At 34.2% G+C, this 17,645-nt stretch overlaps 1 protein-coding gene and 1 non-coding gene across 3 annotated transcripts in view; one reads left to right on the forward strand and one right to left on the reverse strand.

Annotated features, from left to right (window-relative positions):
* Positions 1 to 1,641: 1,641 nt before the first annotated feature.
* SHOC2 (SHOC2 leucine rich repeat scaffold protein) overlaps positions 1,642 to 17,645 on the reverse strand; it is a 93,605-nt gene continuing 77,601 nt past the window's right edge. For both annotated transcript variants that reach the window (XM_004763867.3, XM_045068800.1), the window contains exons 4-9: positions 16,582 to 16,712; positions 12,777 to 12,965; positions 8,520 to 8,642; positions 5,719 to 5,856; positions 5,289 to 5,406; positions 1,642 to 3,740 (exon numbers count right to left, since the gene is read on the reverse strand). In XM_004763867.3, the coding sequence (XP_004763924.1) occupies positions 3,532 to 3,740; positions 5,289 to 5,406; positions 5,719 to 5,856; positions 8,520 to 8,642; positions 12,777 to 12,965; positions 16,582 to 16,712 (908 nt within the window). In that variant the 3' untranslated portion in view covers positions 1,642 to 3,531. The remainder of the gene's footprint in view (positions 3,741 to 5,288; positions 5,407 to 5,718; positions 5,857 to 8,519; positions 8,643 to 12,776; positions 12,966 to 16,581; positions 16,713 to 17,645) is intronic.
* LOC123388796 lies at positions 6,198 to 6,304 on the forward strand. Its single transcript, XR_006603301.1, has one exon. It is a non-coding gene; the product is annotated as a U6 spliceosomal RNA (small nuclear RNA).

Raw genomic sequence — 17,645 nt, forward strand, 5'->3', positions numbered from 1 at the left:
ACATCTCTTCCAATTGTCCAAAATAGCTCTTAAAAGTTAAACTAACTAAAAGAATCAAAAGAATAGAGCAAGAGAAAAGTTTTAGCAAAGATAGTTGGTATGCCATCTTTCTATCCTCTGGTATAGGCAGAAGGAAGACTTTCTTTCTTTCTTTTTTAAAAGATTTTATTTATTTATTTGACAGAGAGAGATCACAAGTGGGCAGAGAGGCAGGCAGAGAGGGAGGGGGAAGCAGCCTCCCTGCTGAGCAGAGAGTCCGATGTGGGGCTCGATCCCAGGACCCTGGGATCATGACCTGAGCCGAAGGCAAAAGCTTAACCTACTGAGCCACCCAGGTGCCCCAAAGGAAGACTTTCTTCATAAGGTGTTCATTTTAGGTAAATTTGAAAATTTCAGGAATTTACTTTCCTGCTTATTTATAAACTCTGCTATTTGTTTTTGTCTAATTTTAATCATATAAGAATAACCATATAACCTTGGTTTTCCAGAGGCAGTTCTGATGTATGGCTGTTTTGCCCAACATAATGACTGTTAATGCTCCTTTTCCATTTCAAAATGTCCCATTTTATACATTTTAACCACAGCCCAATACAGCTGATTGTTAACAATTATAATTTTGTGATCTGAAATTTGGACTCAGTATGCATGGCCTAGCAATAACTGATATGAAAAGCAAAAGTTGTAACAAAAGTTATCACAAAGACTACATAAATTGTGACGCATAACCATTTATCTATTTTAAATGACTAAGGCCTTACAATGAGATAAATTAGAAATAGGCAATTACATTTTTGGAGCTCATTCCAATTTATCATCCACTTTTGAATGTAAGTACAAATAAATGTTTTATGCGTATATTCCTCCTTCAAGAGTTTCTATCTTGTTTTCACATGTATCCATTAAGTCCATAAATTATGTAGCATCTCCCCCCTTCTTTCTGTATGAAATAATCAGGATTTAAAAAGTACTATATGACCACAGAAGGACTGTAACATTGTCTTTGTGGTTTTGATACCATGATATATTAACAAAAGCGAAGTTTAGAGCAATTTTCCAATGTAACATTCTACAACACTGCCTTTTTTTTTGTAATTTATTGAGCCTTATTTATTGAGCGACTATACCTGATTTCTTCAAAAGAAAGGAAAATGTCTGGATATGCCAATTAGTCCTACAGTTTGAGGAAAAGCATTAGCTCACAGTCATTCAACAATATCCCTTAATATATTCAAACCCTGTTTAAATATTAAATTTCTTTATTTCACAAGGATATCCCAATTAAGAGTCCATTTTAGTTTCTTACTAGAAGTAATGAAATTCAAGGGCTTTTACAAGGTGGCAGCCATAAAAAGGACATATGTTTTATACTTCTTTAAAAATTTTACAGTCCTCAGCTATATACGGTTTGCTTGTAAAATGACCTGTTACGAGTGTGATCCTTCTGCATTTCTGTTGCAGACTAATATAAATGAAGGTAGGGGAACCAAAATGTTTCAAAAACTAAATCTATTTTCATTTTTAAGAAACAATAACCTTTTTTTCTCACAAAAAAAAATTAGTTTACTGCTTTGAAAGTTCAAGTTCTATCATTTTTATATATAAACACAACTGGATATGATATTTAAAAAAAACACATACACATAGATATATAGAGCTGTAATAAACAAATTCCTTTTATAAACAAAATTTTAACTGAAAAGCCACAGTAGACAGAAAAAAAGAAGAAAGGATATTACTTGGTAAAATCCAGTGACATCTACAATAGTTTTACAGCACATTTAAGCATTCTAGGGTTTTATATCTTCACCTGCCTTCCATTTCTTACTTGCTCCTTAAAAAATTGCCAATTACGAATCCAGGTTTGACCTCAAACTAAGTCCTGATTGTGAGTGCCAGAAAAAGGAAAACACTCCAAATTTCCATTTTAATAGAGCTTCAATTCAAAAATGGTTTTATTAAAACACAATGCCGACCCAAAGAGAGGGGAAAAAAAAGAAAACCAAGCAGCAATACTTAATTACACATAACATTCATTATATGGGAAATGTTTTTTAGGATGGTATCTAGAATGTACTTGCTCTGTCTCTTTAATAATTAATGGACTTAGAATGACACTACCAAAAGTAAGATTACTGTCTAACGGGCATACACTTACGGTACTGCTAGCCTTAAAAGCAGTAAAGCAAAAGAAAACATATCAAATAGCACATGCACATCTTACAGAATTTCCACTGAACTATCAATGGCTTCTATACAATGTGCCTCTTTTCCGTAATTGTATTAACAGCTACCAAGAAAGGAAAGATGAGATTAAAATCAATGGTACTGAACTGAATTGTTTGAAGCCAGTGTCCCAAATGTGGGGAAAAGTGCATTTAGTTCAGCAGCAATATAGCACAGTGTGAAGATATTGTGCTTAGACACAGATATTCCAGAACTGAGAGATGTACAAGGCAAGTCAAGATATAAAACCATAGTACACTGTTAAATAACCTTGAAACATACATATATTGCAGTGTTCAAAGAAAAACATTCATTTCATTGTACAAGGCTAGGGAGAAATCCTTAAAGTTACCTATTGTAGTTTATGATATAATAAATACATATCTATATAGCATTGTATATACATATATAGAATGTGTGTGTGTTTATGTGGGTTTTTGTTTTGTTTTTGTTTTTGTTTTCGAAATTATTCTGTTAGTTTTTGTCATTCTGCAACTTTCAGGAGTGAAAACTCTTCCATACTATAAGTTTCTGTTGCCCCAAACTTAAGAAAAGATATTTGTACTAGAAAAGATCTCAATACCCTCCCCCAACCTAAAGACTCACTTCATGTATTTTGCTTTACAATTGATCAGAGAAACACAATTAAAAGAATTCTAGAATTTTTGACTGTATCTTTTCACTTGCCAGTTGTTTCAACAAGCAAATACCTTTTAATATTTAAACCAGCTGATGCAAATTCTTTAGCAGAGGATATAAACTAGATTTCACTGATTAAAACAGAGCAAATCAAACAAACAAACAAACAAAATCCAGTGATTTACTCTGACTGTAAACAATATATAAAATTTAAATCTCAAATTTCAAAATAAGTTAAAGAAAAATTCTACCTTTAGGGCCTATAATACTACAATGATCTGGCAACTGGTAAGGGGAAAATGTATATAAAAAGTTGCAACAAAATTGTCCATTATTTTTGCTAAGAGAAAGTATATCTAACTATACTACCTCTGGCCCTTAAATTTAATAACTTCATAATTTGTTGGCAAATGTTTTTAGCAAACTGGCGTATCATATTACACAACAGAAAAACATCCATCAAGTTCAGCAAAGAAAACTTATATAAGCCTTTTGTACAGAATTAAAAAAAATCTAAATGGCTATGATTCCTCTATTAGCAGAAACACATAATGCAGTCTTTATAAATCTGCCAAATATATCAATATCTACATAAATAGATACAGATATAGATATGAAACATTAATGGCAGTCTATTTTTGAACAGTGTGTGGGACCAGCAGATTTGTATCAGACCATGGCACGATATGGACCCTGCATCTTTAGAAACTGAATGATAAAAGAAGGACCCCCAGCAACAATCTGAGGTGGAAGGTGACTGAGTGGACAGTTCTCAATACTCATGATTGAAAGCTTGCTGCAAAGAGCCAGCTCAAAGGGAAGGCTATGTAGATTGGGGTTGTCATTCAAATATAGTTCTTCTAGGTTCTCCAGTGTACCTGTTTAAAAAAAAAATCAAATCAATTACTATTTTTTAAAAAAATCAGTTACTATTTTAGAATTTCAGTTGGGCATGATACTATCCTGGGCATTATATATACTGAATACACATTGACTCTTATTTTCTTCTCTTCATTTTAAAACTCTACAATTATGGATCTCCCAATTTTATTGCATATTCAAATCAAGTGAGGCTGATCTAAAGAACTCTGATGTCCAGGTCATGTTCCATACCAATTAAATTGGTATTTCTTCCTTTATGGTCAGTTTTCAAGTTTCAGGTTTTTTTTAAATACACATGCTACATGTCCAAAGATTTTGTTTGGGATAGCTTGGCATTGGTATGTATTTTTTCAAAACTCCGTAAGTATGTTTATTGTAAACTGGTTCCTACAATCACTTTCCTGTTACAAACAATGTGATGATCTCTTTTTTAAATAAATTTCTCATATGGAAAGATTTCTGTTACTTCGTATAAATCTTTCACTGAGAGAGTTAGCACTATTTGGCAATAAGCCAAAAATCAACTTATGTAATAATCTTAAAAAATTATCTTAGACTGTCTCAGGATATTCACACTTTCTAGGCAATGTCTCCTGCAATCAAATGAGGCCAGATGAATAAACATGCTAGAAATGAAGGTGCCTTCCATGTTTTTTAATTTTTAAACTTCAAAACTTGTGATATTTGATACTGGTATGCAGAAGACTAATGAAAATAATGGCTATCAGATAATGGATGTTTACATTTAAGATTTTAACTATGAGAAGTTACTATTATTATTCTTACTTTACACAAGTAGAAAACTTGGAAGTTTAGGGAGTTTCCATATGTTACCCCAAGCCATAAAGCCAATAAGCAGCACGGCCAGATTTTGAATTATATATCTTACCCCAAAACCGTTTTTTTTAAAATTAAAGTATAACTTACATTGTAACTCTAAACCCATTCTTAACCACTAATATAAAGGGTCTCTGAAACCGCATGATATAGATGAAGAACACAATATATGGAATTACTAATTTAAAACTACAATGTAACCTCAATTGGTAATTCTCTTTGCAAAATGGGGTTACAACCTGCATCAACTAAAATTCAAGGTAGTCACATTAATTATATGAAACACTGAAAACATTTCAAGATACTGTTAAATAGTAATTTAATCAAATAGTAAAATTAATCCTAAAACCTCAAGAAGAAATATTCTTTTGGCATAAGACATTACTAGTTTAATTCAAGCTTGTGTAATTTTTAAACGGAAGAAATATAAAATAACTCATCTAAAATAAGGTTAAACATATTGGAAATGGAAGTAGGTCAAAATATTCTCAAATGCAATATTAACTATACCATCCTATGAGGAAACCTACCCAAAACCAACCATCTGACCAACAAAATACTGGGAGCTCTATTTAAAAGAGAGAAAGAGAATCTTGACCCTGAGGTAATATCAGGTGATAAAAACAGATTTGTCCTATTTATCTGAAATACTTATTGAACACGCAAGAGCAAATTAGTACAGAGTCAAGCATCCAAATGGTTCATACCAATTTCTTCAGGAAGATGAGTGAGTAGGTTCTCTCCAAGGCCTAGATGTGTGAGATTGGTAAGGTGACCAATGCCTCTGGGAAGGGTGGTCAACTGGTTGTTTGTCAAGACTAATTTCTAAAAGATTAACAAAATAAAAGATAGTTACACATGGATTTCCACTACTGATATAAATTTAAAATAATATATCTACTAAGCTGATAAGATAAATTAATAGGTAAATTAGATTAGGTAAGAATCACTCAATAAATTTTACTTTCAAAGTATATCGTTAGCAAGTGAAAAGTAAACATAAAACTCAGCTCTACTGCTATAATAAAAATCTCTAATTAAAGAATTATATCAAATTCTTAAGAAAAATGTGCAGTTTGGAATGTACCCCCAAAACTTTAGTCATATAACTATAAAATCACCAGGATAATGTTTTACCTGTAAATCCTTAAGGTAAGCAATTTCATTTGGCAAGGATTCCAATTTGTTCTCCTCTAGATCCAATTCTCTTAACTTCCTAAGGTTTCCAAGACCATGGGGAAGCTTCTTTAGAAGATTGTTTGATAATATTAGAACCTAAGAGAAATTATTGATAGTGTTTGGTAATTCATGAAATGGAATTATATATTACCATTAGGTGGCTTAAATTTTATTAAACTGCTAATTTTCCAAAGAGTGAATATATATATTTTTTAAGATGTTATTTATTTATTTGACAGAGAGAGAGAGAGAGAGATCCTAAGTAGGCAGAGAGGCAGGCAGAGGGAGGGGGAAAAGATGCTCTCTCATCTGAGCAGAGAGCCTGATGTGGGGCTGGATCCCAGGACCCTGAGATCATGACCTGAGCTGAAGGCAGAGGCCTAACCCACTGAGCCACCCAGGCGCCCCCACAAATAGTGAATATTAAGATCAATGTTGTGCTCGTTTCGGCAGCACATATACTAAAATTGGAACGATACAGAGAAGATTAGTATGGCCCCTGTGCAAGGATGACACGCAAAATCGTGAAGCGTTCCATATTTAAAAAAAAAAAAAAAAAAAAAGAGCAATGTTCACTATATAACATAAAACATTCAACTTACTATTCTTAAAAAAATCACCATAGCTATTGGAAATAAAAGATTTAACTGAAGTCAAAACTAATGAAAGCAAAAGTTTAATTTTACCCGTAACAAATAAAATGTAAAATTAACCACTTGTATTAAAATTCATATAGTTAATGTATTTTGATACTGAGTGGTTACCAAATGTGCATCTGATAGGAAATCACTTATTTATTCAAAACCTCTTACAAACCATCACTTTTAGGGAGGTGATAATTTCTAAACTGCCTATTTTAATACGCAATTATTATTATTTATGGTATATTTATTATATTGCAAACCATCCTCTAATATACTGAAGAGGGGAAAAAAGTACTTGAGAAAGACAGTCCCTGTTTCCAGAGAAATTACGGTGGTGGTGGCCGTATTAGGAAGATAACACCGAGTATGGGATAGTGGAAAAGAGCACTGAATGGAAAGACCTACATAAGATTCTGGTTGATGTTTTATGCCCACTTTTTTCCCTGCAAAGTGATACTACCTATAATAAAGTAAGCATACATAATAAAACCAGAAAAACCCAGTAGCTATTGAGTTTACCACTTGCAAGGCACTAAATGCATTGTCTGCATTTTCACATTTAATCCTAACTCCAATCTTCTGAGGAAAATACTATCATTTTCATTTCACAGCGGAGGAAACAGAAGCTTGGTCGAGTTAAATCCATAGAGATAAAAGTGGAATTGTACCCAGATCTGTCTTCATTCAGAATTCATGCTTTTAACCACTACATATACTATTTGACCTTACTAAATAAAATAATTTTAAAAAGAAATTAGATTTTAAGAAAACATGGGATACAGAGGAAACTTTTAAAAATATGTATTTAGGTTGCCTAGGTGGCTCAGCTGGGTTAAGTAACTTGCGTTTAGCTCAGGTCATGATCCCAGAGTCCTGGGATCAAGTCCTGCATCAGGCTCTCAGCTCTGCCAGGAGTCTGCTTCTCCCTCTGACCCTCTCTGCTCTCATGTTCTCTCTCACTCTTTCTCACTCTCAAATAAATAAATAAAATCTTAAAAAAAAAAAAACCATAAAAATATATATTAGTAGTAAGCTTTTTCATAAAGAGGACAAACATTCCAGCGACTCAGAAGCTGGAGAATTCATCCTTCACTAAGGAGGGGACAATAAGATGGATCTTTAATTATGGAAAATAATTTAAAAGGAAAAAAAGGAATGAGAAAAGGATACCGTAGATACTGAGAATAGTAAAACTAAATGTTCAGCAGTGCCTGGGTGGCTCAGTCGGTTGAGCGTAGGCCTTGGCTCAGGTCATAATCCAGGCATCCTGGGATGGAGCACTACATCGGGCTCCCTGCCCAGTTGGGAAGCTTACTTTTCCTTCTCCCTATGCCTGCTGCTGCTCCCCCTGCTTGTGCTCCCTTCTCCCTCTCTGCCAAATAAATAAATAAAATCTTAAAACAAAAGATTAAACATATACAGAGCTAGAAACATGCACAAATTCCCAGCAAAGAAAATATCTAATTGGTTAAATAAGAGTATACTAGGTAATTAGGATGTAAAAGTGGGCCAGAATCATACGAAAGGTCCTCATTGCCAGTCTAAGGACACCATAATCATTCTGGTAGACATTAGTGCAAGATTCCTAAATAGAGTTAAGGGAAAAACTATGTTCTAAAAGACGCTAAATTTTAAAGACATTTCTTTTAAAGACACTTTGTAGTACTCAAACCTACCAACTTTTAATGGACAAGAGTAATTCAGAAGCACTGAGCCCAGATTAAGTAAATACCTCATCATCCTAATACAGTTTTATGTTTAAGAGAGCTCTAACATTTCTGGGGCACCTGGGTGGCTCAGTAGGTTAAAGCCTCTGCCTAGGGCTCAGGTCATGATCCCAGGGTCCTGGGATCGAGCCTCGCACAGGGCTCTCTGCTCAGCAGGGAGCCTGCTTCCTCCTCTCTCTCTCTCTCTCTCTCTCTGTCTGCTTCTCTGGCTACGTGTGATCTCTGTCAAATAAATAAATAAAATCTTAAAAAAAAAAAAAGAGAACTCTAACATTTCTAATTATGATCTTCCTCCAGTAGAAATTGCTTATTTTAACTGGAAACTTTATAAGCAAGATGAATGCAGAAGGATCTAAGGAGTTCTAAATAAATGCTCTTTTATACTCACCTCAAGAGAAACAAGACCAGACACATCCTCAGGAATCTTTGTGAGCTGATTGGTGGCTAAATTCAACTCTACCATACTGGTCCAAGTTCCAAAATCCAAGGGAAGTGATGTCAACTGATTGTCCTGGCAAAGACAAAAAGAAGTAACCAAAGTAGAATGATAAATGAAAAAGCACCATATACATATACCTCTCTTTGGAAAGAAAATTCTTATTTAAACAAAAAACCCAATTCCCCTTTTTGATACCCAAATAAATAATGAAAAAGCAATGAAAAATCTAAACCTCCAAAGTAGTTTAACCTTTTTATTTTGAAGTTAAATTAGAAGTTTGTTCCTTATGTGACTATCTGTATTAGATACAGAAAAATATACTATATAGACCAACAATTGAGATTTCAAAGGTCCTGATGAAAAATAGGTTTTTCCCATTTCACAATAATATACAGAAATCATGGAATAAAATGTGGGTGCTCATGAGCACAATGGAAGAAGAAATACTGAATTACAGCCCATGAGGAAATCAGAGAAACATAGCAATTCTGGAGACACTGAGCAATAAAGGAGGAGAGGAAAAAAATCTTACGAAGATAGCAAATTAAATCATTAAAACACTAACTGATAGTATCGCCAATTTTACTTTAAAAATCCATAAGAGGGGCACCTGGGTGTCTCAGTGGGTTAAAGCCCCTGCTTTCAGCTCAGGTCATGATCCCGGGGTCCTGGGATCGAGCCCCGCATCGGGCTCTCTGCTCCGCGGAGAGCCTGCTTCCTTCTCTCTTTCCCTGCCTGCCTCTCTTTCCTACTTGTGACCTCTGTCAAATAAATAAATAAAGTCTTTGAAAAAAAAAATTTAAAAATTTAAAAAATAAAAATCCATAAGATATGGCAAAAATACATTTCTCATTGAATAATAAAAACAGATGATGAAACAATATGATCCAATTTTGCTTAAAAATTAAATATAGCTACATGCAGAAAAAACTGTGAACTATATACCAGTGACTGACTATTTTTCTTCCTGCTTCCTTAAATCTACATATAAAATACATTTTCATCAATCACAACTCTTACCACAGTGTATTTGTTGGGAGCTATTTGTATCAAGAGAGAACCATCAGTACCCCTGATGCATGCCAATGTGTTAACAGTGATGCTACCTCAAGAGGTAGGATTATTTTATGTCCTTCTTGCTAATTTGTATTTTAAATTTTTCTGCAATACACATGAATTACTTGTCTCATTTTGCACAAAATAATTGGTAAGATTAATTCCAAGTAGCAAACATCCATTTGAAAACCAAGTTTTTCTTTTATTATAATATTTACATTTACTACCTATTCATTATAACACAAACTTATTAACTCTAGTAGCTTGATAAAGCATTTTCATTAAAAAAAAATTTACTACTGGTGTTTATAAGGAGGAAAGTATCAGGTTTCATTTTGACTTCTTTCAAAAAAAATTTTATTAAACAGCTGTCATGCTATTGAAGAAAAATTAAGGCAAAGCTCTAGGCAAAGTGTTATTTCACTGAAAACAAGCCTTTCCAAGCTAATGTTAAAGTAAAATCATATCCATAAAAATGTATCACCAAACGCAGAAAACTAATGAACACCTGGACTACTGTGTTCCAAGACTCTTATTACAAAGAGAACATTCAGAATAAATACGATTACCACTACTAAATCTCATTTAAGTGAAACAATAAACAATAATTTTATACCTGTTTAAGATTATGTAAGATTATCTTGAATTCCCACTAGCTTACCTATTACATAACTCTAAGGAATTATCATAAAAGATACATATATTTACAAGTATACAGAGAATCAATAAATTCTACATTTAGACTATAGTTCATAAAGACCCACAATTATGTTGAAATAGTTCATCAAAGATAAAAGCCTGTAGTATAATACAATAGAACACTTACACCTGGAAGCAGGAAATCTATGTCCCCTGGATTCCTACACCTCAGCGACAAATTAGCTATATGGCCAATTTACTTTTTACCTCTGGGCCTAAAGTTTGTTCACTATAAACAAAATCACTGGAAAAAAATCAGGCTTCATTTCTTTCTTCCTCTTTCTTTCTTTCATTTCTTTCCTTTTTTTATTACAAATGTGAAACTCATTCACTGTAGAGAATACAGATATGCAAGAAGAAACTAAAGATCACCCATCAGAAGAAAACATTTGTAAATTATATACCTGATAAGGGGTTAATATCCAAAATATATGAAGAACTCCTATAACTCAACAGCACATACTATGCAGCCATCAAAAAACCCCCGAAATCTTGCCATTTGCAACAATGGGGATAGAACTAGAGGGCATTAAGCTAAGTAAAATAAGTCAATCAGAGGAAGACAATTATCATATGCTCTCTCTGGTATGAGGAATTTGAGAGGCAGGGTGAGGAGTTGTGGGGGAAGGGAGGGGAAAAAAATGAAACGAGATGGGACTGGGAAGGGAGACAAAACATAAGAGACAATCTCAGGAAACAAACTGAGGGTTGCTGGGTGGGGTGGGGGTAGGGATAAGGTGGCTGGGTAATGGACATTGGGGAAGGTTTGCGCTGAGTACTGTGAATTGTGTTAAGACTGATGATTCACAGAGCTGTACCCCTGAAGCAAATACATTATATGTTAGTAAAATAAAAAATAGGCAGAGGATGCAAACAGACTTTTCCCCAAAGATGACATACAGATAAATGGCAACAAGCACATGAAAAGATGCTTAACATCACTAATCATCAGGGAAATGCAAATCAAAACCACAATGAGCTATCACCTCATACCTGTCAGAATGGCTGTTCTCTAAAGGCAAGAAATAACAAGTGCTGGTGATACTAAAAAAAAAAAAAGAGGGGGGACCTTTGCGCACTATTGGTGGGGATGTAAATGGGTGCAGCCACTATAGAAAACCATATAAAGGTTCCTCAAAATATTAAAAACAGAACTAGCATACAATTCAGCAATCCCACTCTTTGGTATTTACCTGAAGAAAATGAAAACACTAACTCAAAAACATATATGCACCCCCATGTTCATCACAGCATTATTTAAAACAGCCAAGATATGGAAATATGGAAGCAACCTAAGTGTTCACGGATGAATGAAGAGATAAAGAAATTTCAGCACACACACACACACACACACACACACACACACACACACGACAGTATTAAGCCATAAAAAAGAATGACATCTTGTTTGTGACAATGGGAATGGACTATCAGAGCAGCATGCTCAGTGAAATAAGTCAGATGGAGAAAGACAAATACCTCTTATTTATGGAATCAAAACAAACACCAAGCTCAAAGATAAAAAGAAAAGATTGATGGTTGCCAGAGGTAAAGGTTAGGAGGTGGCAAACTGGGTAAAGGGAATCCAATGGTATAAACTTTCCAGATTAAGTCAGTCATGGGGATGTAAGATACAGCATGGCAACTATAGTTAATAATATTGTATTACGTATCTAGAAGTTGTTAGGAAAGTAAATCTTAAATTGTCATCACAGAAAAAATATTCTGTAACAACGTATGGTGATGAATATTAACTAGACTTAGTGTGGTGATCATTTTCCAATATACAAATATTGAATATTATGTTGTACAACTAAAACTAATATAATGTTATATCAATTATTCCTCAATAAAAAAGATCATCCTTAAAGTAATTATGGTATTTAAAGAAACATATTTTAATAAATTCTGGCTATAGGGGCACCTGGGTGGCTCAGTGGGTTAAAGCCTCTGCCTTCCGCTCAGGTCATGATCCCGGAGTCCTGGGATCAAGCCCCACGTCGGGCTCTCTGCTCAGCAGGGAGCCTGCTTCCTCCTCTCTCTCTGCCTGCCTCTCTGCCTCCTTGTGATCTCTGTCCATCAAATAAATAAATAAATATTAAAAAAAATAAATTCTGGCTATATACACAAATTCTGGCTAGATACACTATTACAAAATGAAAGCTTTGTTAGGTTGGTACCAATTAAATAGAAAATTCTACAGTAAATATCCCTGCAACTATGCTTTCATGGATATTTATGATTATTTCTTTCAGATAAAGTGCTAAGAGTATGCAAGGCTCTAAGATAATTTGTTATCTAATACAAATTGTCCTGATGTATCATTATCAGTTTAGACTCCATCAGCAAGTAACAAGTAAGTGTTATCCATACTAATAAAGAAAGCACAAATATTAGTATAAGTACTAATAATAGCAGCTTTTCTCCCCCTCAAAACAAAGAGAGGCTTACCTTCATATTCAGCTTACTTAATACTTTTGCTCTGGAGAAAATTCCAAATGGGATTTTGTTGATTCGATTGTGTTCCATGTTCAGGGAATAGATGGTGGAAAACTGAGATGGACCACCTACTGGGTATAACTGGAAGCAATTTCTAGCCAAGGTCAAACTATTCAGTTTCACAAGACTTGATAAAAGACTCTGTAAACAAAATAAACATACAAATTAGAATTGTAACAAGATTATTCCATAGAATACAGAGCAGCAGTCACAAATGCCTCCAAGGGCCTTCATGTAACAAATGACAGAGACTCCTTGTTGGGCTAGCTCTGTGATACCTTAGAGGGAGGACAATCACTACTCAGCTCTAGCTAACTATTGCCTTATAGGAATATGGAACAAACAGATTTCCAGATTTTACAGGAAACAGAAAAACTCATATAAAATCTGATTTTTATTCCTTGGCTTTAGCTTATATAGAACACTATAAAGAAGGCGGACCTGGGTGGCTTAGTCAGTTAAGTGTCTCTTTTGATTTTGGCTCAGGTCATGACTTCAGGGTCATGAGACTGAGCCATGTTGACTGTGGAGCGTGCTTGGGATTCTTTCTCTCTCCTTCTGCCCCTCCCTTACCTCCCCCCTCTAAAAAACAAAGCACCAAAAAAACCCCACTCTATAAAGAAAATATGTCTGAGGGTAAGAGGTATCTCAAGTGGTCAGTTTGAGAACCTTATAGAGCATAATCTCTGACATCACACGGTCCTGAGTCTGAGTCCTGGCTCTGCCACTTGCTATGAGACCAACCCTATTCAGGTCCGAGTTAATTATCCTCTAAATTATTATTAAGATTAACATAATACTGACTCAGAGTAAGTTGTTATTCAGTAATTTAATGGCTCCTTTAAAGAATACTAAATTCAGAAGATAACACTTCCTGATATTATGTGTTTTTCCATATGGTAAGATTTCAGAGGGAAATATGCATCTATCAAACAAGTATTTACTACAGATACTACCCCCAAATCCCCTCACTTCAGCCTCCCACCATGTAACCGCAGTGCTAGAGTTTAGGTATTACAAAAGAAACTCTGCCATTAAAATGACTAAAACCTATTTAGAGAAATAAAGCACAAAGATGGGGAAAAGAAAACAACACATAACTTATATAATCAATAATAAATTATATGTAATATAATCATATTATCTTGCTTTCTAAGTCTGCTTGAAGGAAGAACATCAGCTTGTTAGAAATGTAGACCTTTCAGTGCTATTCCTACCAAATTGATATGAATCTTAAGATTCCCAAGTGATTTGTATGCACACTAATGTTTGAGAAACACTGGTATAGGCTATAAAACAACTCTGAATCCTAGATCTATTTTTCAGTGGCTTGTGACTTTGGGCAAACTATTTCTCCAAACCTTAATCTGTTCATTTGTAAAATGATGATGCCTTGTTTTGTTAAACTGTAGTGAAGACATTTTAAAGAGATAAAATACATAAATAGCTTTACAATCTCTAGCTTATAGTAAGTGCTTAAATTTTAAGTCCCTTCTCTAAATTTAAAGAAAAGAAGAAATACTAGAGTAACTGGAAAAGCAGGAAGGAGACTGAGAGTGAGCTAGATCTTGAAGGATGAAAAAAAAATTAAAATATTAGGAGAAGTAGTAGAAACATTCTGGATTGAAGTAAAGACCCAATCAGAGAGGAAACAAGCCGTGTGAGGTATGTATGTGTGTATATTTTAAACAATGTTCAAATATCAGCTGTATACCAGGAGGAAACTGAAGACTTAGTACTTGAGGTGTCAGTAGGATCAGCTGAAAGAATGAAATAACTATGTAATTGAAGGTATAATTATATGGTGAACTGAAACTTGTTCTTTATGCTAAACGTTAAGAAGCTTTCAACATTTGTCTACTGATGTACACAGATAAAAGGAAAAGCTCAGGTAAGAGTGCTGAGAACTATTTTGCATGGCAGTCAATTCTGGGAAAATGCCTATATCCTACTTTACTGAAAGTACATGAAATTCGGAGTCTCATGGTAAAAACTTTTTTCATTATTCTTATACGTAGCTAACTTTACTGACATTCTTTGAAAAAAAATGCAGAAATCTGAAAAGAGGCAACAACAAGGCAACTCTCCAACCTTTCGCTCTTAGGGCATATAATGAAGTTGCTTATCAATTCCTTAAAGTCAGACACATCTGGATCCCCATCCTAGGTCTTCCACTTACCAGTTACGTGGCCTTTGGTGAATTAGGCAATCAGTATATTTCTTACAGTACTCTCAGGAAAATAAGGTACAAATCAGGCTAAAAACGTAACTTAAGTCTTATTACCCTTCCTGTTTGATAATACCCCAATAATTACTACAATTACAGTGAAGACTCAAATGGGATAACCCATGTAGAATCCCTAGCCTTACACCTTGACCATATGTACTTAGATTTAATAAGTTCCTTTTCCTTCTACATTAAAACTAGTCCATTTTCAGATAGTCATCAAAAAACCAAAAAACTATATGGTCATTTTGCCAGTTCTGATTTCAGCAATGAACCCCAATTGAAAACCACTTTCCTGATTGTGCATGCCTCACCCAGCTTGAATGTCTAGTTAAGTGCTGTCTAATGGATTTTGTTGTTTTCTTTATTGTGCTTATTATAAATGCAGATAATTACATATTTGCATTAGGAATATGGTGTTTCCAACGCACACAGACTCCTTTTAAATAAGACTTAATCCTTTCCCAGATTTGGACAGGACCAATCATCAAGGGCTTCCCTCATAGCTTCTCCATCTGAAAAAAAGGCCACCTTAAATATGTGCATGTGGGAATGAAAACGCATAAATATTGTGTACACACACACAGAGACACTTCTTCCACAGCCAGACTGAAGAGAGCTGTCTTCTTTCTAATTCTTTTACTAAAAGTAAATCTTGACTAATTTTAGTCACAAAATATTATATATGAAACTTTGTGTCCTAAGAGGTACCAAATAACTATTAGTTTTCCTTCACTGATAATTAGATATAAAAATAAATTTTAAATTTTCTCACTTCTTGAAATTTAAACTGCAGGTGAGATACCTTCACAGCAGTTTTAGTGAACTGGTCCATCTTAGCAAATACAATCCTGAAAAACTGATATTTGTATTCTGATCAAAGGTTTTCTAAAAACCCAAACACCCAGAATAAGAGAAGCAAAATTAATAGGTACTTTTTTCTGTATCCCTATAGAAACAAATCAATCATATACATTTATTTTATAAACTGTTACAAGCCTATAGCTTTATATACTCAAACTGTTCTTTATAAATCATATCTAAAAACATTTGTCCAACATACCTTTATTTTTTTTCCTTTTAGTATCTTTATTAATATATAATGTATTATTAGCCCCAGGGGTACAGGTCTGTGAATCGCCAAGCACCTTTATTTTTAATTCAAATACACACATACACACACACAGAAAAACTAGAAATAAAGAGTCACTTATAAAAAGCATTTTTAACTATTAGGACAAGAGGTGTTTTGCAAAGCTTAATCAGTAAGCCACAAGTCAATTCTTTTGTTAGAATAATACAGTAAGACATAATGCTTGAATAACCGTAAGCAAACATACAAGTTGTGGGTATGCTAAAATAATAATACATAGCAAAAAAAAAAATTAGTATGTTCCTATAATCATACCTATTCTTTTTTCTCTGGAGTATTTATTTTAGTGGTGGCTAAATGTCTGTAGCATACTCATTATTTAAACAATCTCAATAATCAAATTATCCACCCAGCTGTAAAGATTTACCACCTCTCACCTCTGGTAGAGCAGAAATGTTATTGTTCTCTAAATTTAGCTCTTCAAGGGCACTGCATTTTGCCAGTGATCTGGGTATTGCTGACAGTCTGTTGTATCTCAGACCAAGACGACTTAAACTGGACAGGTTTCCTGTGAATAAAAAAAAGAATTTTTTTTTAATCTGATAAACCTGTTAAATTCCTTTCTGACTTCAAATTTCAACTGCTGGTATCAGGTTTAAATGTCACATGTAGTGTAGCCAGCCTCTAGTTTTAAATTAAACAATATTACCAGCGTTAAAGAATTATGGATGTAGATGCTTGTGTCACACTTAACTTTTGGAGACAAATATTGTGATGTCTTTTAACTTTCATCACCTTTTTTTCTTTTTTTAAAGATTTTATTTATTTATTGAATACAGAGAGAGAGAGAGAGATCACAAGTAGGCAGAGAGGCAGGCAGAGAGAGAGGGGGAAGCAGGCTCCCCCCTGAGAAGACAGCTGGACCTGAGCCAAAGGTAGAGGCTTAACCTACTGAGCCACACAGGCACCCCAACTTTCTGAAGTGTGCTCATTTCTTTATTTTTGCTTTGATCATTTTTCAAAAAGTTGCTGAATAACCTTCTTTCTTAGAGGTAGCACCATTACAATACTTACAGAAAACATTTATTAGCTTACAGCATAAATTAAGCTTTGAAACCCTAGGAGGGCAGTCACTATGCCTCATAATTCTATCTAGTTATCATTCATCTGCATTTTTCCCTCTTGCTGAAGAAATCAGTGATTCAAGTTATAAGAAACCACTATATCAAGCTAATTTTTACTCTTTACATCTTCAAGGGAAAAACTCATCATTGATAATGAAAATATTCTGATAATTAAATACTGTTAAGTATAGCCAGCTATAATGCAGAAAAACTTGGCAAACATTTCAATTCCTGTAGGAATTGTAATTGGAATTATTCCAGAGGTATACTATTTTAATTTACTTTACTTTCTTATAATAGTGTCTGGAAACTGGGCCAAGAGTTTGCTGGTTCTGTTTAAGTAAGACTCCATTAGGCAGAAAACTGAATTTAAAGGC

This window comes from Mustela putorius, unplaced genomic scaffold (genome assembly GCF_011764305.1).
Source record: "Mustela putorius furo isolate JIRA1106 unplaced genomic scaffold, ASM1176430v1.1 tig00003909_pilon_pilon_pilon, whole genome shotgun sequence".
NCBI lineage: Eukaryota > Metazoa > Chordata > Mammalia > Carnivora > Mustelidae > Mustela > Mustela putorius.